Source organism: Equus przewalskii, chromosome 3, assembly GCF_037783145.1.
Source record: "Equus przewalskii isolate Varuska chromosome 3, EquPr2, whole genome shotgun sequence".
NCBI lineage: Eukaryota > Metazoa > Chordata > Mammalia > Perissodactyla > Equidae > Equus > Equus przewalskii.
In genome coordinates this window covers 24309889-24334671 of record NC_091833.1, presented here as the reverse complement: position 1 = coordinate 24334671, position 24783 = coordinate 24309889, and the positions used below count along the sequence as shown (strand labels likewise).

At 39.6% G+C, this 24783-nt stretch overlaps 1 protein-coding gene and 1 long non-coding RNA gene across 2 annotated transcripts; one reads left to right on the top strand and one right to left on the bottom strand.

Annotated features, from left to right (window-relative positions):
* Positions 1 to 147: 147 nt before the first annotated feature.
* On the bottom strand, positions 148 to 24745 carry LOC139082490 (uncharacterized). The gene is made up of 3 exons (XR_011538544.1): positions 24607 to 24745; positions 11583 to 11780; positions 148 to 595 (listed from the first exon to the last, which is right to left on the bottom strand). It is a non-coding gene; the product is annotated as an uncharacterized lncRNA (long non-coding RNA).
* DUXB (double homeobox B) lies at positions 14668 to 19915 on the top strand. The gene is made up of 4 exons (XM_070613907.1): positions 14668 to 14816; positions 16488 to 16593; positions 16964 to 17118; positions 18116 to 19915. Exon 4 carries the CDS (start codon positions 18116 to 18118, stop codon positions 18704 to 18706), a length of 591 nt encoding a protein of 196 aa, XP_070470008.1. The 5' UTR covers positions 14668 to 14816; positions 16488 to 16593; positions 16964 to 17118; the 3' UTR covers positions 18707 to 19915.
* Positions 24746 to 24783: the final 38 nt, after the last annotated feature.

Genomic DNA, 24783 nt, shown 5'->3' with positions numbered 1-24783 from the left:
CACAAAAATTTACTGCCGTTGAAAAAAACAGGAGGCTATAAAACAAAATTATAACAAATGGGTTTCTGGGGGTCTGACTGCACACCCAGATGTGCGAGCAGTTTGGGATAGGTTCGGCGAGATCGAAGAAAAGACCCAGAGACAGCATACAAGACATATGCGTTTATTGGGACTTATGCACAGTGGGTGTCTAGGGCAGCTGGCTGGACGGAGTTAATAGCTACTGCAAGCAGAGAGGGGGTTGCTTAAGCAGGCAGGGGAACAAAGGCTACTTGCTTCCCAAGAGGGACTATCTTTGCATGACCAGCCTTCCAAAGACCAGTAGTTCACATGGAAGGGCTCTATGTTCCTTCATGACATGCTATTCTTGGAGCCGGTCCAGTGGTGCAGCAGTTAAGTTCACGCATTCCGCTTCTTGGTGGCCAAGGGTTCACCGTTTCAGATCCCGGGTGTGGACAGGGCACCGCTCGGCAAAAGCCATGCTGTGGTAGGCGTCCCACATATAAAGTGGAGGAAGATGGGCATGGATGTCAGCTCAGGGCAAGTCTTCCTTGGCAAAAAGTGGAGGATTGGCAGTAGTTAGCTCTGGGCTAATCTTCCTCAAAAAAAAAAAAAAAAGACATGCTATTCTTTGAGATAAACAGATCCAGGCTGGTCAGGCAGTGGGTTGTTACAAACGCCAGGTGGTTGGTGTCCTGCCAAGAGGGGGCGGAAGGGCCCACGATTACGACAGGGCACGCAGGCTAGTGTCCCTACACTGAGAATGTTCAGATCACTGTTTAAAAATAAAGACTTAAGTCTGGTCACAGACTTTCAGATACAAAAAGCAAATTTGTATTTCCATCACGTTAGTCTCAATTATGTCATGGTAATAAATAACCTCCCAACACTAATGGGTGACCTCAACAAAAGTCTATTTCTCACTCATCCTTCTGAGATTCAGGTTAATGGGATCATCATTATGTAAGACAGAGAATGCTCATTATAGTAAGAAAAGAACATTGGCCCAAAAAGATGGAGGATTCTGCTCAGAGATGGCACTCAGTGCTTCATTAAATCCAGTCATATTTCACTGGCTGAAAGAAATCACAAGGCAAAGACTGAAATCAGGAATTTGGAGAGCATAATCCCTTTGGAAGACACGTCCTGACTGGGGTGGTACCACAAGGATAGGCATGAAACAGTCGGTCCCTCTAAAATATATTGTGACATATATTTTGATTGATATACATAGATTGATAAATTCTTAGAATCAGACAACTTTCCAAAACTGAATCAAGAAGAAACAGAGATCCTGAATAATCTAATCACTAGTAAGGAGATGGAAACAGTAATCAAAAACCTCCTGAGCCAGCCCTGATGGTGTAGTGGTTAAATTTCAGCGCACTCTGCTTCAGCGGCCCAGGTTCAGTTCCTGGGTGCAGAACCACACCACTTGTCTGTCAGTAGCCATGGTGTGGTGGTGGCTCAAGTAGAAGAACCAGAAAAATTTATAACTATACACAACTGTGTACCAGGGCTTTGCAGGGTGAGGAGAGGAAGAAAAAAGGAGGAAGATCAGCAAGAAATGTTAGCTTAGGTAGAATCTTCCCCTAAAAAAACACCTCCCAAAAAAATAAAGTCCACAACCAAATGGCTTTCCCAGTGAATTCTACCAAACATTCAAAGAAGAGTTAATACCTATCCTTCTCAAACTCTTCCAAAACATTAAAGAGGAGGGGATGCTTCCTAACTCATTCTATGAGGCCAACATTACCCTGATACCAAAACCAGACAAGGACAACACAAAAACATAAAATTACAGGCCAATATCATGGATGAACATAGATGCAAAAATCCTCAACAAAATATTAGCAAATCAAATACAACAATACATTAAAAGGATCATAAATCATGATCAAGTGGGATTTATTCCAGGGATGCAAGGATGGTTCAACAACCATAAATCAATCAATGTGGTACACCACATTGACAAAATGAGGAATAAAAATCACATGATCATCTCAATAGATGCAGAGTAAGCATTTATGACAAAAAGTCTGAATAAAATGGGTCAAAAGGAAAGTACCTCGACATAATAAAGACCACAAACCCACAGCCAACATCATACTCAGTGGTGAAAAACTGAAAGCTATCCCTGTAAGAAGGAATAAGACAAGGATGACCACTCTTGCCACTTTTATTTAACATAGTATTTTAAGTCCTAGCCAGAGCAATAGGGCAGGAAAAAGAAATAAAAAGAATCCAAATTGGAAAGGAAGAAGTGAAACTGCCACAATTTGCAGATGACATGATTTTTTATATAGAAAACCCTAAAGAATCCACAAAGTACTATTAGAAATGATAAAGAGAGTAAAATTGCAGAGTACAAAATCAACATACAAAACCAGCTGCACTTCTATACACTAACAATGAAAAGCAGAATGGGAAATCAAGAATACAATCTCATTTATAATGGCAACAAAAAGAATAAAATATCTAGGAATAAATTTAACCAAAGAAGTGAAAGATCTATACACCAAAAACTGTAAAACATTGTTGAAAGAAATTGAAGACGACATATAGAAATGGAAAGATATTCTGTGCTCTTGGATTCAAAGAATTAATATAGTTAAAATGGCCATACTTTCTAAAGCAATCTACAGATTCAATGAAATCTCTATCAAAGTCCCAACAACATTTTTCATAGAAATAGAACAAAGAATCCTAAAATTTATATGGAACAACAAAAGTCCCCAAATAGCCAAAGCAATCCTGAGAAAAAAGAACAAAAGCTGAAGGTTTCACACACCCAGATTTGAAAACATCCTACAAAGCTATAGTAATCAAAACAGCATGGTACTGAAGCTGGGTACCTGAGACTAACTGTAAATATTCAATAAGAACAGGATGACCTTTCAATCTTGTTCCCATCCAGACATAGACGAAAAGAAGTTAATCTTGTTAATTTGCTGTTTTCTTGTTTAACCTGAGGGTGACTCAAGGGTCACAAAGATTTATGAGCTTGTTTTGCAGAAGAAAAAGAATGCCTTCAAGGAAGTTACAATCACCAGATAACCAGCCTCCATCTGCCATTGATGTCCAGAAGTCAGATTGCCCAGGGCCTTATCTGGAGTAAAAGAAACACAGATTATCCCTCTGTTTCTCTGAAACTCCTCCTGCTGAGCCCTTTAGCTTTATAAAACCCACTGCTTTCTTCTCTTATAAAGGTAGGTTTGAGAGAACCTATCCTCCTGACTTCTCATTTTGGCCAATTCAAATAAACCTCTCTCCATCTCCAAGCACTGTTGTCTCAGTGATTGGCTCACTGCACATCGGGCACACAAACTTGAGATTAAGAGGTTCAGCATCAGTACTGTCACAAAACATACACAAAGATAAATGGGACAGAATCAAGAGCCCAGAAATAAACCCATCCAACTATGGACAGCTAATTCTTGACAAAGGAGCCAAGAACATACAATGAAGAAAGGAAAAATCTCTTCAATAAACGGTGTTGGGGGACCGGCCCTGTGGCCGAGTGGTTAAGTTCGCACACTCCACTGTGGCAGCCCAGGGTTTCACCAGTTCAGATCCTGGGTGCGGACATGGCACTGCTTGTCAGGCCATGTTGAGGTGGCGTCCCACATGCCACAACTAGAAGGACCTGCAACTAAGATATAGAACTATGTCCAGAGGGGATTTGGGGAGATAAAGCAGAAAAATTAATAATAATAATAAATAAATGGTGTTGGGAAAACTGTACAGCCACATGCTAAAGAATGAAAGTAGACCATTATCTTTCACCATACACAAAAATTAACTCAACATGGATTAGAGGCTCAAATGTAAGACCTGAAACCATAAAACTCCTAGAAGAAAATATAGGCAGTATGCTGTTCAACATAGGCCTTAGCAGTATCTTTTTGTTTCTTTTGGGTTTTTTTAAGATTTTATTTGTTTCCTTTTTCTCCCCAAAGCCCCCCAGTACATAGTTGTATATTCTAGTTGTGGCATGTGGGACGCTGCCTCAGCGTGGTCTGATGAGCAGTGCCATATCCGCGCCCAGGATTCGAACCAAGGAAACACTGGGCCGTCTGCAGCAGAGTGCGCGAACTTAACCACTCGGCCACGGGGCCAGCCCCAGCAGTATCTTTTTGAATATCATGTCTCCTCAGGCAAGGGAAACAAAAGAAAAAATAAACAAATGGGACTACAGCAAACTAACAGGCTTCTGCACAGCAAAGGAAACTAGCAACAAAACAAAAAGACAACCTAACAACTGGGAGAAAATATCTGCAAATCACATATCTAATAAGGGGTTAATATGGAAAATACATAAAAAATTCATACAATTCAACAACAAAGAAACAAACCACCCAATTAAAAAATGGATAGACGATCTGAACATTTTTCCAAAGAAGATATACAGATGGCAAAGAGGCACATGAAAAGATGTTCAACATCACTAATTATTAGGGAACTGCAAATCAAAACCACAATGAGATATCACCTCATGCCCATCACAATGGTTATTACTAAAAAGACAAGAAATAACCAGTGTTGGAGATGATGTGGAGAAAAGGGAACCCTCATACACTGCTGGTGGGAATGTAAGTTTGTACAGCCACTATGGAAAACGGTATGGAGATTCCTCAAAAAATTTCCTCAAAAAATAAATATAGGAGAAGGGGCGGGGCAAAATGGCAGGGTGAGCTGACCTGGGATTCTCTTCCCTCCAAAATACAACAAAGGATTGGAAAAACTGAATTTCAGAGACTAAATCTAATGCCAACACGTTAGAGACCTACAATACCAAGAAGGCGGAGATCATAAACCCTACTTACGGCCTCGGAGGCGCTGGAACGGTAGGAGAGAACATCGCTCCCTCCCCTAGAGTCTGTGATCGCTGTGGCGAGGGTCAGGAAGGAGTGGGGGAGGGCCCGCACGACCGGGGGATCATCCAGGACTCTTGCCGCTGGTTCAGTGGAAACCCGCTGACCAGGGGAAAGCTTCCGTCCGCGGGGACACCATAAACCCAGGGCCTCGGGAGACCAGAGAACAGAACTGATCTGAATCCAGACTGGCACACGAGAATAGCACCCCTCCCTCCCGGCAAAGCCAGTGGGCGCAGCCATCTTGCCCAAAGGCGGAGAGCTCGTAACACGTGGCTCTCGACCCCCATCTAGTGGCGACAGGCTGTAACTGCAACCGAATTCTACCACCATGCGAAAAAACCGCTCCTCTACCATCCAGCAATTTATAAAAGCCCCAGACCAGAAGGAAAACAATAAAAACATAGAATTAAGTCCTGAGGACTTGGAATTAGGTAAACTAAGTGATAATGAGTTCAGAGCAGCTATAATCAAAAAACTCAATGAGGTAGAGAGAAAGATAGAGAAACAAGCCGAGTTCTGGAGTCATTTCACAAAAGAGATTGAAATCATAAAGAAAAATCAAACAAAATTACTAGAGATGAGAAACACAATAGACCAGATAAAACAGAATACGGATTCCCTGAATGCCCGTGTAGACACCATAGAAGAGCAAATTAACATAATTGAAGATAGACAGGCTGAATGGCTCCAGACACAGGAAGAAAGAGAACTAAGAATTTAAAAAAATGAGGAAAATCTCCAAGAGACAGTGGATTCAATGAGGAGTAAGAACATAAGGATCATAGGAATTCCCGAGAATGTGGAAAAGGAAAATGGAGCAGAAAGTGTGCTTAACGAAATTATTGAAGAGAACTTCCCAAATCTAGGGATTGACGGAGAAATGTGTGTAGAGGAAGGTTTCAGATCTCCTAGATTTGTCAATGTAAAAAGACCTACTGCAAGGCACATAGTAGTAAAATTGGCAAAAAGGAAAGATAAGGAAAGAATACTCAGGGAAGTAAGAAAAAAGAAGAGAATAACCTATAAAGGAGCCCCTATCAGACTGTCAGCGGATTTCTCTACAGAAACCTTACAAGCTAGGAGAGAATGGAGTGACATATTCAAAGCTTTAAAAGATAAAAATCTTTAGCCAAGAATACTCTATCCAGCAAGAATTTCCTTCAGATATGAGGGAGAAATTAAATCTTTTCCAGACAAACAAAAGTTAAGGGAATTTGTAACTAAAAGCCCTCCACTACAAGAAATCCTCAAGAAGGCTCTCATACCTGAACAAAGAAAAAAGGGAGAAAGGGGTCACAATCCACAGACTAGGGAGACCAATGGATAGAACCAGAACAGGATAGCAAATATTCAACTATAGCATTAGGGTAAAGGTAAGGAAACTACCAAAGCAAGGACGATCTTATCACTCTAACTACAAATTCATAACACAAGTTGGAATAGGAAATGAAAATAATTATTTAGGAGGGGAAGAGCAAAGGGTCTAAATCAGTATTGGTCAAGTAAGTAAGAGACCACCAGAGAATAGACTATATTATACACGAGATTCTAAATACAAACTTCAAGGTAGACACTAAAATAAAGTACAGAACAGAGTCACAAATCATAAATAAGGAAAAATCTAAGAAACCAAGCATAAGAAATTGCAGTATTAAATGGGTAGTCTAAAGCACACAGGAAAAGAAACGCAGGACAACAAGATAATGAGCGACAGATTGACAGCATTAAGTCCACATGCATCAATAATCACTCTCAATGTAAACGGATTGAACTCTCCAATAAAAAGTCACAGAGTGGCAAAATGGATTAAAGAACAAGATCCAACAATTTGTTGCCTCCAGGAAACACACCTCAGCCCCAAGAACAAACACAGACTCAGGGTGAAGGGGTGGAGGACAATACTTCAAGCTAATAGCAAGGAAAAAAAGGCAGGTGTTGCAATTCTTATATCAGACCAAGTGGATTTCAAAATAAGACAGGTAAAGAGAGACACAGAGGGACAGTATATAACGATCAAAGGGACACTTCATCAAGAAGAAATATCACTTATAAATATCTATGCACCCAACACAGGAGCACCAAGATTCATAAAGCAACTATTAGCAGACCTAAAGGAAGATGCTAAAAACAACACAATAATAGTAGGGGACCTCAACACCCCACTCACATCAATGGACAGATCATCCAGACAGAAAATCAACAAGGAAATAGTGGAGCTAAATGAAAAACTAAAACAATTGGACTTAATAGACATATATAGATCACTTCACCCTAAAAGAGCTGAATACACATTCTTCTCAAGTGCACATGGAACATTCTCAAGGATAGACCATATGTTGGGAAACAAGGCAAGCCTCTACAAATTTAAAAAAATTGAAATAATAACAAGCATCTTCTCCGATCATAGTGCTATAAGGCTAGAAATTAATTACAAGAAAACAGCTGAGAAAGGCACAAAGATGTGGAGACTAAACAACACACTACTGAACAAGCAATGGATCATTGAAGAAATTAAAGAAGAAATCAAAAAATACCTGGAAACAAATGAAAATGATAGCATGCCATACCAACTCATATGGGATACAGCAAAAGCTGTATTAAGAGGAAAATTCATCACAATACAGGCACATCTTAACAAACAAGAAAAATCCCAAATAAGCAATCTTAAACTACACCTAACTGAACTAGAGAAAAAAGAACAAATAAAGCCCAAAGTCAGCAGAAGGATAAAAATAATAAAAATCAGAGCAGAAATAAATACTATTGAAATGAAAAAGGCAGTAGAAAGGATCAATGAAACAAAGAGCTGGTTTTTTGAGAAGATAAATAAAATTGACAAACCTCTAGCCAGACTTACAAAGAAAAAAAGGGAGAAAGCTCAAATAAACAAAATCAGAAATGAGCGAGGAGAAATAACAACAGACTCTGCAGAAATACAAGGGATTATAAGAGAATACTACAAAAAACTATATGCCAACAGAATGGATAACCTAGAGGAAATGGATAAATTCTTGGACTCCTACAATCTCCCAAAGCTCACTCAAGAAGAGGCAGATAATTTGAACAGACCAATCACAAGGAAAGAGATTGAAACAGCAATCAAAAACATCCCAAAGAATAAAACCCCAGGACCAGATGGCTTTCCTGGGGAATTCTACCAAACTTTCAGAGAGGATTTAATACCTATCCTTTTCAAGCTATTCCAAAAAATTAGGGAAGATGGAACACTTCCTAACACATTCTATGAGGCCAACATCACGCTGATACCAAAACCAGACAAGGACACCACGAAAAAAGAGAACTACAGGTCAATATCACTGATGAACATAGATGCAAAAATTCTAAACAAAATTTTGGCAACCAGAATTCAGCAATTCATCAAAAGGATCATACATCATGATCAGGTGGGATTCATACCAGGGACACAGGGATGGTTCAACATCCGCAAATCAATCAACATGATACACCACATCAACAAACTGAGGAATAAAAACCACACGATCATCTCAATAGATGCAGAGAAGGCATTTGACAAGATCCAACAGCCATTTATGATAAAAACTCTGAAAAAAATGGGCATAGAAGGAAACTACCTCAACATAATAAAGGCCATATATGACAAACCCATAGCCAACATCATACTCAATGGACAAAAACTGAACGCCACCCCCCGGAAAACAGGAACGAGACAAGGATGCCCTCTATCACCACTCTTATTTAACATAGTACTGGAGGTCCTGGCCAGAGCAATCAGGCAAGAAAAAGGAATAAAAGGAATCCAAATAGGGAGGGAAGAAGTGAAACTCTCGCTGCTTGCAGATGACATGATCTTATATATATAGAAAACCCCAAAGAATCCATTGGAAAACTGTTAGAAGTAATCAACAACTACCGCAAAGTTGCAGGGTATAAAATCAATTTGCATAAATCAGCAGCATTTCTATACTCCAATAATGAACTAACAGAAAAAGAACTCAAGAACACAATAAATTCACAATCGCAACAAAAAGAATAAAATACCTTGGGGTAAATTTAACTAAGGAAGTGAAGGACCTATATAATGAAAATTACAAGGCCTTTCTGAGAGACTTGGATGATGACATAAGGAGATGGAAAGACATTCCATGTACATGGATTGGAAGAATAAACATAGTTAAAATGTCCGTTCTACCTAAAGCAATCTACAGATTCAACGCCATCCCAATCAGAATCCCAATGACATTCTTTACAGAATTAGAACAAAGAATCCTAAAATTCATATGGGGCAACAAAAGACCCCGAATTTCTAAAGCAATCCTGAGAAAAAAGAACAAAACGGGAGGCATCACAATCCCTGACTTCAAAACATACTACAAAGCTACAGTAATCAAAACAGCATGATACTGGTACAAAAACAGGTGCACAGATCAATGGAACAGAATTGAAAGCCAAGAAATAAAACCACACATCTATGGACAGCTTATCTTTGACAAAGGAGCTGAGGGCATACAATGGAGAAAAGAAAGTCTTTTCAACAAATGGTGCTGGGAAAACTGGAAAGCCATATGTAAAAGAATGAAAATTGACCATTCTTTTTCACCATTCACCAAAATAAACTCAAAATGGATCAAAGACCTAAAGGTGAGACCTGAAACCATAAGGCTTCTGGAAGAAAATGTAGGCAGTACACTCTTTGACATCAGTATTAAAAGGATCTTTTCAGACACCATGCCTTCTCAGAGAAGGGAAACAATAGAAAGAATAAACAAATGGGACTTCATCAGACTAAAGAGCTTCTTCAAGGCAAATGAAAACAAGATTGAAACAAAAAAACAATCCACTAACTGGGAAAAAATATTTGCAAGTCATATATCTGACAAAGGCTTAATATCCATAATACATAAAGAACTCTCACAACTCAACAACAAAACATCAAACAACCCAATCAAAAAATGGGCTGGAGACATGAGCAGACATTTCTCCAAAGAAGATATACAGATGGTCAATAGGCACATGAAAAGATGCTCATCATCACTGATCATCAGGGAAATGCAAATCAAAACTACACTAAGATATCACCTTATACCCATTAGAATGACAAAAATATCTAAAACTAATAGTAACAAATGTTGGAGAGGTTGTGGATAAAAGGAACCCTCATACACTGCTGGTGGGAATGCAAACTGGTGCATCCACTATGGAAAACAGTATGGAGATTCCTCAAAAAATTAAAAATAGAACTACCATACGATCCAGCCATCCCACTACTGGGTATTTATCCAAAGAGCTTTAAGTCAGCAATCCCAAAAGTCCTATGCACCCCAGTGTTCATTGCAGCATTATTTACAATAGCCAAGACATGGAAGCAACCTAAGTGCCCAGCAACAGACGAATGGATAAAGAAGATGTGGTACATATATACAATGGAATACTTCTCAGCTGCAAAACAGAACAAAATCATTCCATTTGCAATAACATGGATGGACCTTGAGGGAATTATGTTAAGTGAAATAAGCCAGCGAGAGAAGGATAATCTGTGTATGACTCCACTCATATGAGGAATTTAAAATTATGGACGAAGAACAGTTTAGTGGATACCAGGGGAAACGTGGGGTGGGGGGTGGGCACAAAGGGTGAAGTGGTGGACCTACAACACGACTGACAAACATTAATGTACAACTAAAATTTCACAAGATTGTAACCTATCATTAACTCAATAAAAAAATTAAAAAATAAATATATATATGTTTTATATATATATATATATAGTGGTCCATCTATTTGGTCAAAATTATTAGCTTCCATCCCTAAAGTACATGAAATAATCCTACCCTTCTCCACTAGGCACAATATGAAAGATTTTCCAAGCTCAAAGCCTCCACTCACACTCAAACCAACTAGAATGTCCAGATATTATAACTCTCCTTCATCAAGATGTCAAAGAACAAAAGCCCACGCCATGAGCCGTTGGAACAGGGACTGCATTCATATAATAAACATTCTCTCCTGATATGGAAGAAGAGGAGGAATACAGCACCCATCAGAACATAGCAATAGCAAGATCCAGCTAGTGAGATGTTTGGAGGGAGAGCTCTCCTTAACTGAAGATGCTTTTCCCCCTAATTAGGTCAAATTCTGCTTCCTGGATGAAGTCCCCAAACCAGATGTCCCTTATCCTGCTTGGCCTCATTAATAGGGACATTAGAGACTAGAGCTCTGCTGGGTTTTACCCTCTGGGTATGATCCGAGGAGGTGCAGTACACAAAATATTGTTTTTATCCAAAGTTTCTTTTAGTTAAAGCATGTGAATTTTCCGGTAATAGCACACACATATGTTGACAAAGGAAAACACACACAAATAAAGACCAAGTAACCTATCTGATCACATCTATTTTTAGGTGCAATTAGCCCATCCCCAATTCATTATGCCTAATTTTTCTGTCTCTCATCCTAACTAAAATATTTTGAGCTTATCAGTCATCTGTGGTAAAAGCACACAGCATTTTTTTTCTTTGGTAGTTTACAGGAATGCCTTCTTAAACAACAGGGAAATGATTTATTGGTAGAAGTTTTAATGTAATCATTGCTTTAAACCAAAGGTTTTCAGCCACAATCCAGGTTTGATTTTTGCTTTTTTTAACTATGTATAATTTTTTGTTAGAAAATGTGTCTCCAAATTTTTATTGCCTCACTTAAAGAAATGTAAACTCTACCCGTACACCTTACCTTGCTGTTCACGCATTCTTTCCATCCTCTTTCCTTCTTGCAGTTAAGGAACACATTTCTTTCTGAGCTCATTTCTTTCTAGATGTTCCCAGGCAGCAGTGGTCAAGAGTACATGGGTCACGACAGAGATATTCTGTTATCCTTAGGTCAACGTACAAGACGGTTCGTCACATTTTCCTGTCTTCCAGTTTTTCACAGCTGACATAGATTAACCAAAAAAAAATTTATAGTGGCATAACATGAGTTGCCATCTTTCTAGGATTCCATAAATTTTCCCACCCACCTTTGACCTATCCCCATGACAAATCCACATATATACTTTTTTTCCTGTTAATGTCATCATTTCAAAATAAAGAATTTGATGATTGTATCAGGGAGAGTTCAACCAGAGCAACAAAATCAGTAGATTCATTGCAAGGAGCTGGATTATGTGACTGTTGAGACTGATTGGCAAGTTCAAAATCCACCGGGTAAACTGGAACTCTTGGGCATGAGCTGAAGCATCTGTCAACAGGTGATTTCTTCTCAGGGAAGCTTCCACTCTCTCCCTTTGGCCTCTCAATTGATTGACTCAGGCCCACCCAGGTTATATAGGATAATGTCCTTTAGTTAAAGTCAAGTAATTATGGACTTTAATCACATCTACAAAACACCTTCACAGAAACACCTAGATGAGTGTTTGAATAACTAGGGTCTGTAGCTTCGCCACAGTGACACGTAAAACTGATCATCTCTGTCCATCCCTTTTCAACAGATAAACCACACATGTCTCCTGAAACCATACACAATTTCCAAATAAAGAAAATAACAAAGTGATATTCTTGCTTAATATGGTACAACTATCCTGCCTACAATAGAAACATGCCAACCATTTCCCCAAAAGAGGATGCAACATCCTTGAGTAATGCGCGTCCTTCTCTTTTGACATCCCTTAAATACCGTGATTTAAGGTTAACTATTATTAATACATCTCATGTTGGATCATTAGGGGATAACAGTGGGAAAAAAACAAAACATTTTGTTAATACATATACAAAAAGATTCATAACAAAATTCTCATAACTATTATGTCTTCATTTTACTACTACCATTTCACATGGTAGTAGCTGGTATTAGTAACTATTTTCTTTCACTACCAGTTCTTATTTCCTTTGACCCCAGCAAACACTTCACTTGGTTTTGGTTCTTTGTCTGGTTGGGTGACCCAAATATTTATTTATAAATATATGTATACATACAAACATATATCTATAAGAGTCTGTTCTTATAGAACCACCTCCAGTACCAACATCTGTATCATTTAGTGTTCAGCCAGAGAAACAGAATCAGTAGTGTTCTGAATTCAAGTCACATAGGGAACTAGTGAAAAAATATATATATATACGTGTATGCATATATATATATACACACACACATAAAGATACAGTTGTGGGGCCCGGATAGGCAAGAATGAGATTTCTAGGGCCTTTGGAAGGGCAGACTGAAAGTCTCTGCTAGGAAAGGAAGCTGCCATCCACAGGTGTGATTTCTTTTCCTTCAGGAATACTGCAGCTTTTCACTTAAGACTTTTTGAACTTCCAGTTATAAAATTAATAAGTCATGGGGATGTAATGTACAGCGTAGGGAATATAATCAACAATATTGTAATAACTTTGTATGGTGACAGATGGTAACTAGACTTATAGTGTAATGTATATAAACACTGAATTACTATGATGTACACCTGAAACTAATAGCATATTGTATGTCAATTATACTTCAATTAAAAAAAAAAAGACTTTCTGCTGATTGCATCAGCCCCACCCAGCTTATTGAGGATAAACTCCTTTACTTAAATCCAATTGATTGCATAATTTAATCAATCTACAAAATACCTTCACAGCAACACCTAGTGTTTTTTTAAATAACTGTGGAGCACAAACTAGTCAGGATGATGCATAAACCCTGTTATCAATGATGGAAAGAAATGTGTTTCAGGAGGAGCTGAGGAAAACAGGAAAAATACAAAGTGAAGTGAGGATATCCATACAATATTATAAATAATATTGTGAAGCCAAAATAATTAAGAAGAGTACTAAAACATTATAGAGAACAAAACGTTTATATATACATGTGTATAAGTAAACTAGAGAGCACAGATTCTAAGTCATCTTTGGAAAGATAATATGATACATGTAAAATTACCTGGTAGAGTCTGTACTTCCTCTTAATCTGATTACTTTAAGTTTCTTCCTAAAAGTGTTAAATATTTAATGAAGGGATTAAATAGAAGAGTATTTAAGGAATGGGTGGCTCACCCTGGGCGTTGATAAGCCCTGTGTCTTGGGGAGTTGCTCAGTTGTCCACTGGTCTCTGTGGAATCCAGGTACATCTTCCCAAGATGGATTTGAACAACTCTGTGAGTGGTCAGTTCCCATCTGCTTTTTGCTCTCTTCTTTCATGATGCCACATGCTTTGTTTATTTTCCAAAGTTTACAAAAGTTAGAACCGCAATCACAATTAGAGGGATAGATAGCTGGAGCAGGGGTTGTTTTGCAGCGATAACTTTTATCAGAGGATTGATGGGTGCTTTGAAGTTGGAGACTGAAATTTCAAATTTAATATGACAGCCCTGAGTCCCAAAAGTGGGTTGTCAAGTTTTAAAGTTGACTCTTTAAATGGAGAAAAATATATATGGAATACCTAATATTTTATATTTAATTTTATTAAAATGTATTTTTATCACAAAATGTTTTCTATATTTTTATTTAGCTTTTTAATTTTTTTATGTTTTACTTATTTCATTTATTTTCACTAATTTTCCTAGTTCCTATTGCTTACTATTTTCTTTGCATATAATTTTATAGATTTTCTGCAACTTCTTCCTTTGGTAACTCAGATCATAGGCTGTCATTTTTCCTATTCTATACATTCAACCTATATATTCAGCATGACTTTAGCTGCATCCTTTAAGTAAAAATAAAGAATAATCATTGGACCTACAGGCTTTCAACCTGGAATAAACATAAGACATATGCTCATACATTTTTAACCCATAAATATATCTTTCACATTTCTTTCCCTATTTTCTCTTCATCAGGGATAATACAAAAAGAAACCTGGCAAGGCAGGGTTGTTTACAGCCAGAGTCAAAAAGACATCCTCCAAAAATTGTTTCAACACAGCCCTTACCCTGACAAAGCTACCAGGGAAAAACTGGCCAAGGAAATTGGCATTGCAGAGTCTAAAATTCAGGTAAGCATTAGATTTCTATTTCATTATTTGTCAGGGTCAAGGTAAAGAGAAAAGCTGGGCTCAGCACCTTGAGGCAATTCTCCTGTTAGGTATGTTGTTCAGAAGGTTTTTCCTGTTATACTATATTGAAAACAAGAACTCTGTTTATATCTTTTATCAGTAGTGGAGAAATCGGTTGGACGTATTCACTTATGGAGGAAGGAGAATATACTGATTCGGGCTCTCTCAACAGGAGATAACTAAATCACAATTTGAGATTATTTATTTATTTTTTAAAGATTGCCACCTGGGCTAACAACTGTTGCCAATCTTTTTTTTTTTTTTTCTGCCTTATCTCCCCAAATCCCGCCTGTACATAGTTGTACATCTTAGCTGCAGGTTCTTCTAGTTGTGGGATGTGGGACGCCGCCTCAACGTGGCCTGATGAGCAGTGCCATGTCCACGCCCAGGATCCGAACCCTGGGCCGCCGCAGCGGAGCGCGCGAACTTAACCACTCGGCCACGGAGACGGCCCCACAATTTGAGATTTAAAGAATACAGGAAATTGGATCACTATGATAATGATATGGTCATTATATATTGGAGTACAGACTGCAGAATGGTGATTGATTAATGTGTAATTACAAGGGAACTGTGGGGCAAGAATTCATATAAATTTCCAATTTTCAGGCTAGTTTTTAATTAATATCTGAAATGTGATTCATATACAGAAGTGTATGAAGTAAGATCCCATAATGTATTATTTTGAATATAACTACTGATATAAAAATGAAACTAAACTGGACTTCTTCAGTTAGTAAGGAGATAGCTGTAAACAATTATATATGGCTCTGCCATAGTGTTCGCTAACTTAATCATTAGTTTCCAGTTTCAACTTGCACTGAAGACTTATTGGAAAATATTTTGCCTGATTACTTTAGAGAACAGTTATAACCTTTTAGCACAATGCCTGGGATACGAGTTGTTCATCGGATATTATCATTAACATCCTAAATTTGATCATGAGTCATCAAATTATCAAAATAAAAGACTCAGAATTAGAAAGTACCTTGCAATTCTGACTCCAATAACGAGGTAACAAGCAAAGAGAACAATTGGTTGCGTTAGTGACAACAGTTTTACAGTGAGATGGACGGGATCCCTAAGTCTCCTTATCTATTGCTGACTATGGGGCAAAATAAGTAAGAGGAAATGTGGACGAGTGTTAGTCCAGCTTTTGACTGTGCCTAATTCTACTGCCCTGCATAAAGAAATTCTTTTCTAAGATCAATTCCATATGCATTGTGTATTCTGAAATGTTCTTTCTTACGAAGAGATGATGGGGGCCAAGAAGAGAATTCAGACATTGAAGACTAAGAGAGACAGAGAGATTGATTGATTGGTTATTTCTTTTGAGAGAACTAACAGTGTCTCTTAAATCAGGGAAATTTACTTTGGATACCCTGATGATGACCACAAAAGAAAGGCTAATTTGAGTTAAGAGCAGATTGTGTGCTGTGCTGTCCTGAATTATACACTAATAGTAACACCATTCCTAGGATAATACATCGCCTTTCTCTTAGGGATATTATCCCAGGGGCAGTTGATCAAATCAATTTTGTTCAATTGCACTGACACTTAGGATGACACAAATCAGGTTACATGACTTTCACATTTTCTTTTCCCACTTAGATTTGGTTTAAAAACCACAGAGCAAAACAGAGACAATTGGGATCCGGATGCTCCTTAGGAGAAGATCAAACCCAGGGACAGGACCAGACTCAGCCGCGGATTCAGGGTAAGAACCTACAAGTCCAAATGCAGTTCTTCAGTGGGTCCCATTGAGATGGGAACAATTCTCCATGTTGTGCCCAAATTTTCCACAAAGAATCCTTAGCTCGGGAGCCAGTTACAGCTTGTTCTGGGCAATGTAGTGTCAGAAATATAAGCACGGTCCCACAGTTGGCTGGGACAGGTAGGTTCTTAGCAAGCAAGGTCTTTGACCTTTTTTTCGTCCTGCTGCTCGAGGCAGAGTGACATCCTCTTCTATCATCTCAGGGGGTTTCAGAGGGAGCGAAAGGTCAGCATTATCTTCACAAGTTTGAGTTTCCATTTTGAATGTGAAAGCTGTCCTAACAAGCCCCTTTTGTCCCTGTCTTCTCCCTTAGACTACTTACCAAAAGAAGCCAGACGAGACCAGACATCCCTCACAAGATCTCAATCAGACATCCTAGTTGGAGCCTTTGAGAGGAACCGATTCCCTGACATTGTAGCCAGGAAAAAACTGGCTAAACAAACAGGCATTCGGGAATCAAGAATTAAAGTAAGTTCTACGTCTGTAGCAACAAAAATCCCTACCTGTTAAATGATATTACCTCCTGAGGGGTTGCTGGAAAACCTTGACCTAACTTGGATTATCACAGTCATCGAGGGCAAAGAAATGGGATAGTAAAACAACGGGCATTGCAAGTCACATTCCTGCAAAAAGAATTTTCAAACCAAACTGTCAGTGGTGCATCCATCTAGAATCACCAGCAGCAAAGCTGTGAGAAAATGTTAAAGTTAATACCTATTTTGAGAACACTCTGTCAGGTTTTCTATAGCTTGGCACTGTTTGGGCCAGATAATTCTTTAAGGGGCTGTCCTGTGCTTGGTAGGATATTTTTCAGCATTCCTGGCCCCTACCAACTAGATACCCTGTCCACTTCCCTTCCTCCCATTCACAACACCCCCCAAAAATCTATAGACATAGTAGAAGTCATCCAGTTGAGGAACAAAATCGTCCTCATTGAGTACCTTCTTCTACCTAAGTTATGGGCATAGTGATTTAGCATATGTTCAATGCTCATGACTAGGAAGCATGTTCATAGGTTTATCAGCACAGTAGCCCTCAAAAACACTTATTTGTGCTTATTAACCCTTGAAGAGATTTACACAAGTGTATATAAGGTATGCATGCCTGTGCACACATTGACAAAGAGGAAAAAAATGTCAACCTGGTCAAGAGACCTTGTTCGCTGATCCATTGTTGAAATTAGAGGGTGGATTCTAGAGCATATGCCCTTTCAGCCAGTTTCAATTCACATGTAGTGGATTGCTGAGTGTGTTATGACCTCAATGTATGTATCTGTATACATACATACACATATATACAAACATACACACACACACACACTGAACACAGGAACAAGGGTAATTAATTTCACATATATATTCTGAGATTAGGGCCTATATTAATAGCCCCTTTGCTTTACACAGTATGAGAAACAGAGCCAGAATTGCTTATGCTTCATGTCCATATCTTCCTTTTCCTCAAGTAGATGTGGTATCAGAACCGAAGATCTCTGTACCCTGGGCAGAGCAGAAGTGAGCCCATGAATCCCTTGGCAGATGGCCCAAATGAGAGACCAGATCTGACAGTTCAGCAGCACCAAATTGACCTGTCCACTCTCCCAAGCAGGTCTTATCATTTTCCTTCCTCCAATTCTTTCAGCGGGAACAAAACATTTCTACTTGCTCTTCTTCCATCACATGTGTCTTTTGTCCCTGATGTGATCCAAGGACAAAATATCATGAGAACACAGCCTACACAGGCTGTGCAGGGAGGAGAGAATGCTTCCTCTACTTTGACACTTACAAATTATGTCCCAGTACCCCTGACTTTGGGAGGAGACCTCTTGGATACTCAGAATCCTTTCTGGCCCCAATACCAAGAAAAATGCCAGGATCACAAAGAACAGACGGACACAGGAGTACTACAGTTGAAGGACAATTCTCAGCCTCATTCTGAGCACAAAAAACAGCCACCACAGGATCTGGGTCAGGTGGACATATCTTACATTATGCAATGGTGGGATGAGGGCTACCAGGCTCTGCTTGCAGAATGGGATCCTCAAAAAGGAACAGACTGAGACAGACTTGTGGGAGCAGTACACAGTCAGCTGGAGAACCATCTCATTCCCTCAGCCAACTGCACCAGCAATACGTAGAAACCTCAAGCCTGTAGGCCAACTCCCACCATCCAGACTTTCAGTAAAAGGTACAAACTTTTTTGAATCCTGATCCACAGGAAGAAGACCCTCCAGGACCTCAACCGTGTCTCAGTGAGGAAGATTCTCAGACTCTTCTGCACATGCTGTAAAGCTCACCAGGACCTGAGCTTCAGGAGGAAGAAGATGGCATTCTTAGAACCTGGTCCAGGCCTCCTTTCTCTTGATGCAGAATCGGTGCAATTGAAAGGATGATGAACAATGAAGTCACCCTGTTTGGGACAAAACTAATGCAGTGGGAAGGAGAAATCACTTGGGAACCCAAATGCAAGTTTTTTTACCCTATCTTGTGGGCAGTGGTTATCTTCTGTACACATTTCACTGAGTAAAGGTTTGTGTCCAAGCTCCATGCAGCCTCTGGAAGCACTCCAGGTACTAGGCAGTGGAGACATCTGCTGAAACTTTGTGAAAAAAAGTATTTTACGGACAAATATGACCTCCTCCCTGTAATCATCATGTCCTCAACAGTCTGGAATATCCACGAACTTTACCTCACCCAGGTGAGAATATGTCTCTGAGGGACACATTGGCACTTCTTTCCCTTCTGGCAACACAGGAAGGCAAAATTGAAATTAGTTTTTCATGTAGAAAATGAAGGGATGCTCTATATCCTGATGACGTGAGTTCATAAAAGTGAGCTTTTTCCCGAAGCTCTGAGGGTTTGAATTGGACACTAGAAACTACCTCAAGTATCCATCATTAAGGGGATGATTAGGATAAGTCCATAATACTAAGTAATCTTCATTTATAAATGTATTTTTACTTTAACTATTTAAAACACAAAAAAAAATCACAGGAAATTATCGTAGCAACATCATACAATCACCGAATATAGTCTAATGATGTTAATATTTCCACTATCTTAGGTTTTTCATATATATCTACACATATACACATATATCCACAAAATCCTCATTTTATTATAAATTCTGCTAATCTAAAACCTGGGATAATCATTCTCATTCTCAGTCTTCTCTTTTCTTTTGAAATGCTAACGTCTAAAAATAGATTTTGGTGTATAAAGGTGTATGTGGGTTTACCTTGGTATAATAAAAATATCTTTGAAAAATACCACTTCTTTGTTCATTTTATCAATTTGCATTGTTTTGTCATATTTGCTTTTTTTACTTTCCATGTAAAGGTGTCAAAACAAGGTCAGTACACAGACATCTAGTTCTACAAAGATACCAGTTTTGCACTAACACAAACAGTTGTGACGGGGACATTCTTACTGGTGTCTGGATGCACTATGTGCAAGAGTTTCTCTAGGTGTTTATACACTAAAGCACAAGTGCCAGAATATTCTAACATCAATATTTATTTATAATTATCAAATTACACTCAGAAGAAAATATTTTTCCTAATATGTGCTATCCTTTCATGAATCACCTAAGGAATTAAAACTCACACGCATACGTGCATACAACATATACCCATATTAGTGGCACAAATCTACAAAAAAAGAATCTGACTTATTTATTTGACAGTATTGACACCATACACAGACTAGGTAGCTTCAGCAAAAGCAATTTATTTTCTGACACTTCTGGAGACTGGAAATCCAAGATCAAAGTTGTCTGCAGCGTTGGTTTCCTCTGAGGCCTTTCTCTTTGCTAAGCTGATGACCAGCTTCTCCCTGTGTCCTTACACAGTCCTTCTTCTGTATGCATGCCTCCAGGGTGCCTCTTTGTGTATCCAAATTTCCTCTTCTTCAGTTTCATTTTCTTAGATTCGAGTGCATTCACTCTGGCTTAGGTTTTGGTTTACATAAGCTACCAAAGGCACTAGAGCCACTCCAGTCTAACAGGCTCCTTATTTAACTATTTTAACAACTTTAAGAATCTATCTGTAAAAATTTTCCACAGCCCACCTTAAAAATGTTAGAAAATAATTTGATTTACTTAAATCTGTACAACAGTTTTAAGTGCGGACGGCAGCTGGCAATCAAATACACAAACCACTAGGTAAGAGTCATCAGCAAACTTCTCAACAGGGCCCAGAGGAGCTCTCCAAATATTTGGACACAAATGTATGACCTCATGTCTGAGGCAGCAAAGGGTGGGGAGTAATGAGCCCAGAAAACAATCTGATACATTCCCCAGAAAGATCCCAGAGCCAACAAACTATCAAAATTGAAAGCTGATGAGGATTTTAGGCTGGTTACTTTTAAAACTGCAGATGAGAAGCAGGCTCCGAGGAGCAGAGTTTGCTTGTCCTTTGTTGGGAGGCATTTACATTTGTGGGGGAAACCCCCATCTGTGGGGATGCCTCCCTCTGTGTGCCAGGAAGAAGGGAGATGACCTTGTCTCTAGAAACTCTTAATCAATGCCAAAGGCAAGAACTTAAATTGGTTACTGTCTGGCAATCTCATGTAACTGATTTAGGGTAGTGGCTTCTGACCTTTACTTAATCCGATTTGATTCTTATCTAAAAGTTGTGGGACCACCCAATGGCCAGACCCCACCTGCACTGATAACCATTTTAACTTTTTTACGTTCTTTCCTTTGTCTTGTAAAGAGATGGCTCACATACCTATGCCTTAAATTTAGCCTTACTCTCCACTCATGTTTGCAGCAGAAGCAGCAATAGCAGCACCTCCTCCTGCCCGTGGGCCCTGTCCCCATGCAGCAGCCTGACTGCCCATGGGTCCTGTCCCCATGCTATTCCACACTATTCTCTAAATAAGAGAACTACTGCCAGATCTTGAGAGTCCAAGAAATCCTTCTTTCGACTCCTCGGCTCACCGACCCCCGCATCAAAAGCTACCAGTAGAAAATCGAAAGAAAGAACAACTGGGGAAGCCATCCTTGTTGACAGGCACAACTATAGTGGAAGCTGCAGAACCTGAGGAAAACACCAGGAAGTCATGCAGAGTGAGTTTCAAGGTAATGAGTGTCGACGAAAATAATTCATAACCAGCCTATAAATGAAAATTTGGGTGAGTTTATTCTGAGCTGAAATCTGAGAACCATGGCCCGGGGCCTTTCTTCCCAAAGGAAGAAAGGGCACCAAAGAAGTGAGGTGTACAGAATGGTTATATACCCCCAAGCAGGACGTTTCACATATGATTGAAATGTCCCTCCCACAATAGTCACAAGATTGCCCTCTCAGCACAGCGCTTGTTGGACACAGCAGGTAGTGGGTCTGTAGCAGGAGGCAAGTCTATTGTCTTGAGCTGGGTGGTCACAGATGAGCACAGCAATCAGTTTCTAGCCTAAGGAAAGATGCTTAATCCTTAAAGAAACTCCAACGTTGGGAGGGGGAGGGAAGTTGCACCTTTATCTGAAGGGCCTTTGTTCTTGCCATAGGGAATATCTAAAGCAGATATACAATGCATGCTCAAGAGCCAGGGTCAGGCCCTTTTGGAAAGACAAGGTCAGGCCGAATTAGGTTTATACCAAATGGCTTCCTCCTATTCTCCAATATATCCTATTGCTTGCCATTTTTATTTGTCATGAGTATTATTGATAGAGAAGCATAGTTGGCATTTGTTGTAAGAAAATATGCTCAGGAAGCAAATTAAAAACCAGAAGGAAAGTTATAAGGAAGATGAGACAAGAATGAACTCAAAAGGTTAAGTCCAGATTAATGACAAGGAGACAGTTTCTGGGTGGAATACTTTTGCTCCTGAAGGTGACCAGGATTGTCTGTACAATGGAAGTTTTTAGCAGGTCCTAAACTCCCTGACTTTTGTTTGGATATTAACCCTCCCCTTCCAGGCCACATTCCCAGAAAAGGTTATACCATCTGAAGCCCAAGGAAGACACTCCACCTTTAGGACACAGCCTTTACAACAAGCTAAAGATGGCAAAGCAGAAAAATACAAAGAACCCTGAAGCCACCCCGCCTCAGGACCTCTTATTACAAATACAAGATATAAATCCCCTTATCGTTTAAAGTCCTTTAGGTTAGGTTTCCTGTTGCATGCAACTAAATATACCTTATTGATATAGGCAGGTAGGCATATGATCCAGCAAACAGTATTAGACCAAAAGCAAGAGAGGATCTGAACAACTCAAGCAGCAGCTGAAACTTTTAAAATTCAACTGCACCTACTTCAAAGGAAGAGGGAACAGAGGAAAACTGGACACCAAGGGCAGAATCCACTGCTACAGGGAAAGAAACAGAAAGGAAATGCTTCTGGCACTACTGAAGTTATAGAAGTTAAAGCCCAGAAAATTTCAAAAGCTGGAGTATGGGGAAGGGGGAGGAGCAGTGAGGAATGGTGAAAAAGGCCCAGAATTCAAGAGCTAAACTGTGTAAGAAATTCTGTATCCCAGAGCACAAGCAGAAAAGCACAATCAGACTCGAAGTTGAGAAAAGAAAGCCTAAAGAACAATCTGGCAGTTCAAGGGAGAGGTATTCCGACTTCAGGACTTGAACAGCTGGTCTGTGTAGCAGATGCAGCCATAGCTCAATGCCACTAACCATTAAGACCCAACTCATTTTCCTCCCTTAGGTTTGTGCTCCAAAAAATACTTCTGATAATTTGACTCCCCACATATATGTGCCAGCAGGAGAGATGAATGACCAGAGAAATTACAAAACCAGGTATTTGAAACTTACTGGTTTACAATGAGCACTACAGGTTGGTGTGTATGTTGGTTTAAACACGTCTTTTGAGAGTCTGGGTATATATCAGACCCTTTTGCACATGATTTGACAAAACTGGAATTTGTAGCCCTGTAAAGCCAATAGGCTGCAGTAACTTTACTAAGGTATTGACATCCTAGATGACGTCTCCATTTCACATCTAAAGCAATGATTTTCAACCACCCTAGAGTCATATCAGAATCGAGAACACATTTTAAACAAATGCCCACCACCCAGCCCCTCCCAATCCCCATTTAAGAATTACTAGTATAGCAAGTTCTAGTGGTTAAGATTCGGTACCCTCACCACCAAGGCCTGGGTTCATTTCCCAGTCAGGGAACCAAATCACCTGTCAACCGTCATACTGTGATGTCTGTGTGTTGCTGTAGTACTGAAAGCTATGCCACTATTTCAAATACCAAGCAGGGTCACTCATGCTGGACAGTTTTTAGCAGAGCTTCTAGACTAAAACAGACTAGGAAGAAGGACCTGGCCACCCACTTCCCAAAAAATGGACCATGAAAACCCTATGAATAGCAGTGGAGCATTGTCTGATACAGCAGCAGGTGAGAGGATGGCACAAAAAGACTGGTCAGGGTTTCATTCTGCTGTACACAGGATCTCTAGGAGTGAGAACCGACTCAAAAGCACTAACAACTGTAGTAAGCTGTAGTTACTACTGGGAGTTTGTTGTATCCTTCCAATATACGAAGGAGGAAGGAAAGGTTAAGCATTTCGATTTAAGCTGGGTTCCCCTAGACGCAGACTCTAAAGAAAGTAGTTGAGTGTAACTGGTGTGATTCCAGGATGCACTAGTAGGGAAGTTGGGATGTGAGACAAGAGAAGGAAGCCTATACTGAGTGCATTCATAAACAGATTACCATCGTGGGCAACTATGCTTATTTCTGCTGGGGACCTCTAAAAGATGGCATGGAAACCATTATCCCACTCCAGGGGTAACTCTCCAATATTTGGTTGTGTCATTTCTCTGGTCAGCAAGGAAGCTGCGTATGCATCCTCTAATTCTTATTTGCCATTAGTTGAAAGCCGCTCCCAGGGGCATTAATCCACAGCACTGCAAGTAGATGCTAGCAGGACTCCTGTTGGTGGCATGTGTTGGACTAGTGAGTGCCCAGGGGATATGAGTGGGGTAGACACCTGTTACACACCTGATGGTTCCTGATTGGCTTCTCTTCCCCTTGACTCTCAGCAGTTCATCTGATTTTGCCAACTTCCACAGTCCTTGATGCAGATCTTCTTTTTGCTCCATCCAGAAGAACTAGCATCTTTCTAATGGCCTATTAGTTCTAAAATGGAACCAGTTGATTGGTTCTAATTAATAAGAA

Coding starts and splice junctions, on each gene's coding strand:
- DUXB (XM_070613907.1), top strand. CDS start 18,116: ATGTGGTATCAGAACCGAAGATCTCTGTACCCTGGGCAGAGCAGAAGT.